The 1395-nt window shown below is 49.2% G+C and overlaps 1 protein-coding gene across 1 annotated transcript in view; it reads left to right on the top strand.

Annotated features, from left to right (window-relative positions):
• Window positions 1-1343, top strand: part of LOC115828363 (receptor-type tyrosine-protein phosphatase delta-like) — a 12066-nt gene extending 10723 nt beyond the window's left edge. The window contains exons 11-13 of the mRNA XM_030792320.1: window positions 56-361; window positions 839-1032; window positions 1284-1343. Of these exons, the coding sequence (XP_030648180.1) occupies window positions 56-361; window positions 839-1032; window positions 1284-1343 (560 nt within the window). The remainder of the gene's footprint in view (window positions 1-55; window positions 362-838; window positions 1033-1283) is intronic.
• Window positions 1344-1395: the final 52 nt, after the last annotated feature.

The following is a 1395-nucleotide window of genomic DNA, read 5'->3' on the forward strand; positions in this document are numbered from 1 at the left end:
TCAAATCGCACAAAAAATACCCCCCCCCCCCCTCCCTTTTCAACTATCCAATCAGTACCCATAGCCCCTCCACAGGAGGTGACATGCACAAGCCCCTCCTCCACCAGCCTGTTAGTAAGTTGGGCTGCCCCGCCTCCGGGGGCAAAGAATGACATCTTAACTGGATACTCCATCCGGTACACTGCTGTGGAGCTGGATGGCGCCAAGACCGAGCACATTGATCGAATCCCACCAGACTGTTTCCGATACCGGATGGAAGGCCTGAGGAAGTGGACTCTTTATTCCCTGATGGTGGCTGCCCACACAAAGGCTGGCCTTGAAGCACAAAGTCTGCCTGTGCTGGTCCACACGGAAGAAGACGGTACGTTGTCATGGCAATGCTCCCCACGCTCATACTCCCAGCCCTCAGGCTCAATCCTACCTCCTTTACCTCCATTGAGACAAACTCCTTTCCCTCCTTTAAAGCAACCACCTATACCTCCTTAAAGGCAATGTCATCCCCTCCCTGGACGTCTTCAGTCCTGTGCTCCCTGTTTCTGGACCTCCTGCCGCACCTCTTTTTCTCCCCTCGGAACTGTGCCATATTTACCACGGAATGACACCACCACCCACCACCTCCCACTGAGTCGGATGACTTTCAGTTGACCGTGACTAACAGCTTTAAATTTTTCGAGACATGAAAGTAAATTCTTTGGAAAAAAAAATTTCAGTGGACAGTCAGTAGACTTTCTTCGTCCTTTTTCCTTCTGGTTTGGCGTCGATGCTGACAAAAAAAAAAAAAAAAAAATTTTTCTGAACAAAAGACATTATTTCCCCTCTCCCATAACGCATTCAACAGTTCTGAGTGCCCCTCCTCTCAGCGTTGAGGTGGTGGCGATGAACTCCTCCACCATTAGTGTGACGTGGCAGCCTCCTGTTGCTGAGCGACGGCACGGAAAGATCCGGGGTTACCAGGTGACGTACATCAGACGATTTTCAGGGCAGCGTATGGGGTCCCCCAACATCAAAGAGCTACTTTTAAGGGACTCACAGGTGAGATGACCCTCCCATTAAGCTGGTCGCACAGTCTGGTGTGTTCATTACTGCTGAATATTTGTGGAGTGAAGATTGTGTCATTTCCCTCAGTGCAGTTGCACAGTCCTGTCTTTCATCGTTTTATAACAAGCTCGCTAGTTTTAGAGGCTTCCATTAAAACCAGGACGTTTTCTTAAATGGAAGCTGCCGGCACTAAAGGCCCCGCAGAGTACTTTATCCGTCCTCTCTGTTTTGTGGCTCTCGTTTAGAATAATATTATGAAATTCCGCATGTGTCTGTCGCTAGTGGCCATTCTTTGGCAGTTTTGACACTTACTGCAGCTTACCTCTCTCTCTCTCTCTCTCTCTCTCTCATCTCTCT

This window comes from Chanos chanos, chromosome 15, assembly GCF_902362185.1.
Source record: "Chanos chanos chromosome 15, fChaCha1.1, whole genome shotgun sequence".
Taxonomy (NCBI): Eukaryota; Metazoa; Chordata; class Actinopteri; order Gonorynchiformes; family Chanidae; genus Chanos; species Chanos chanos.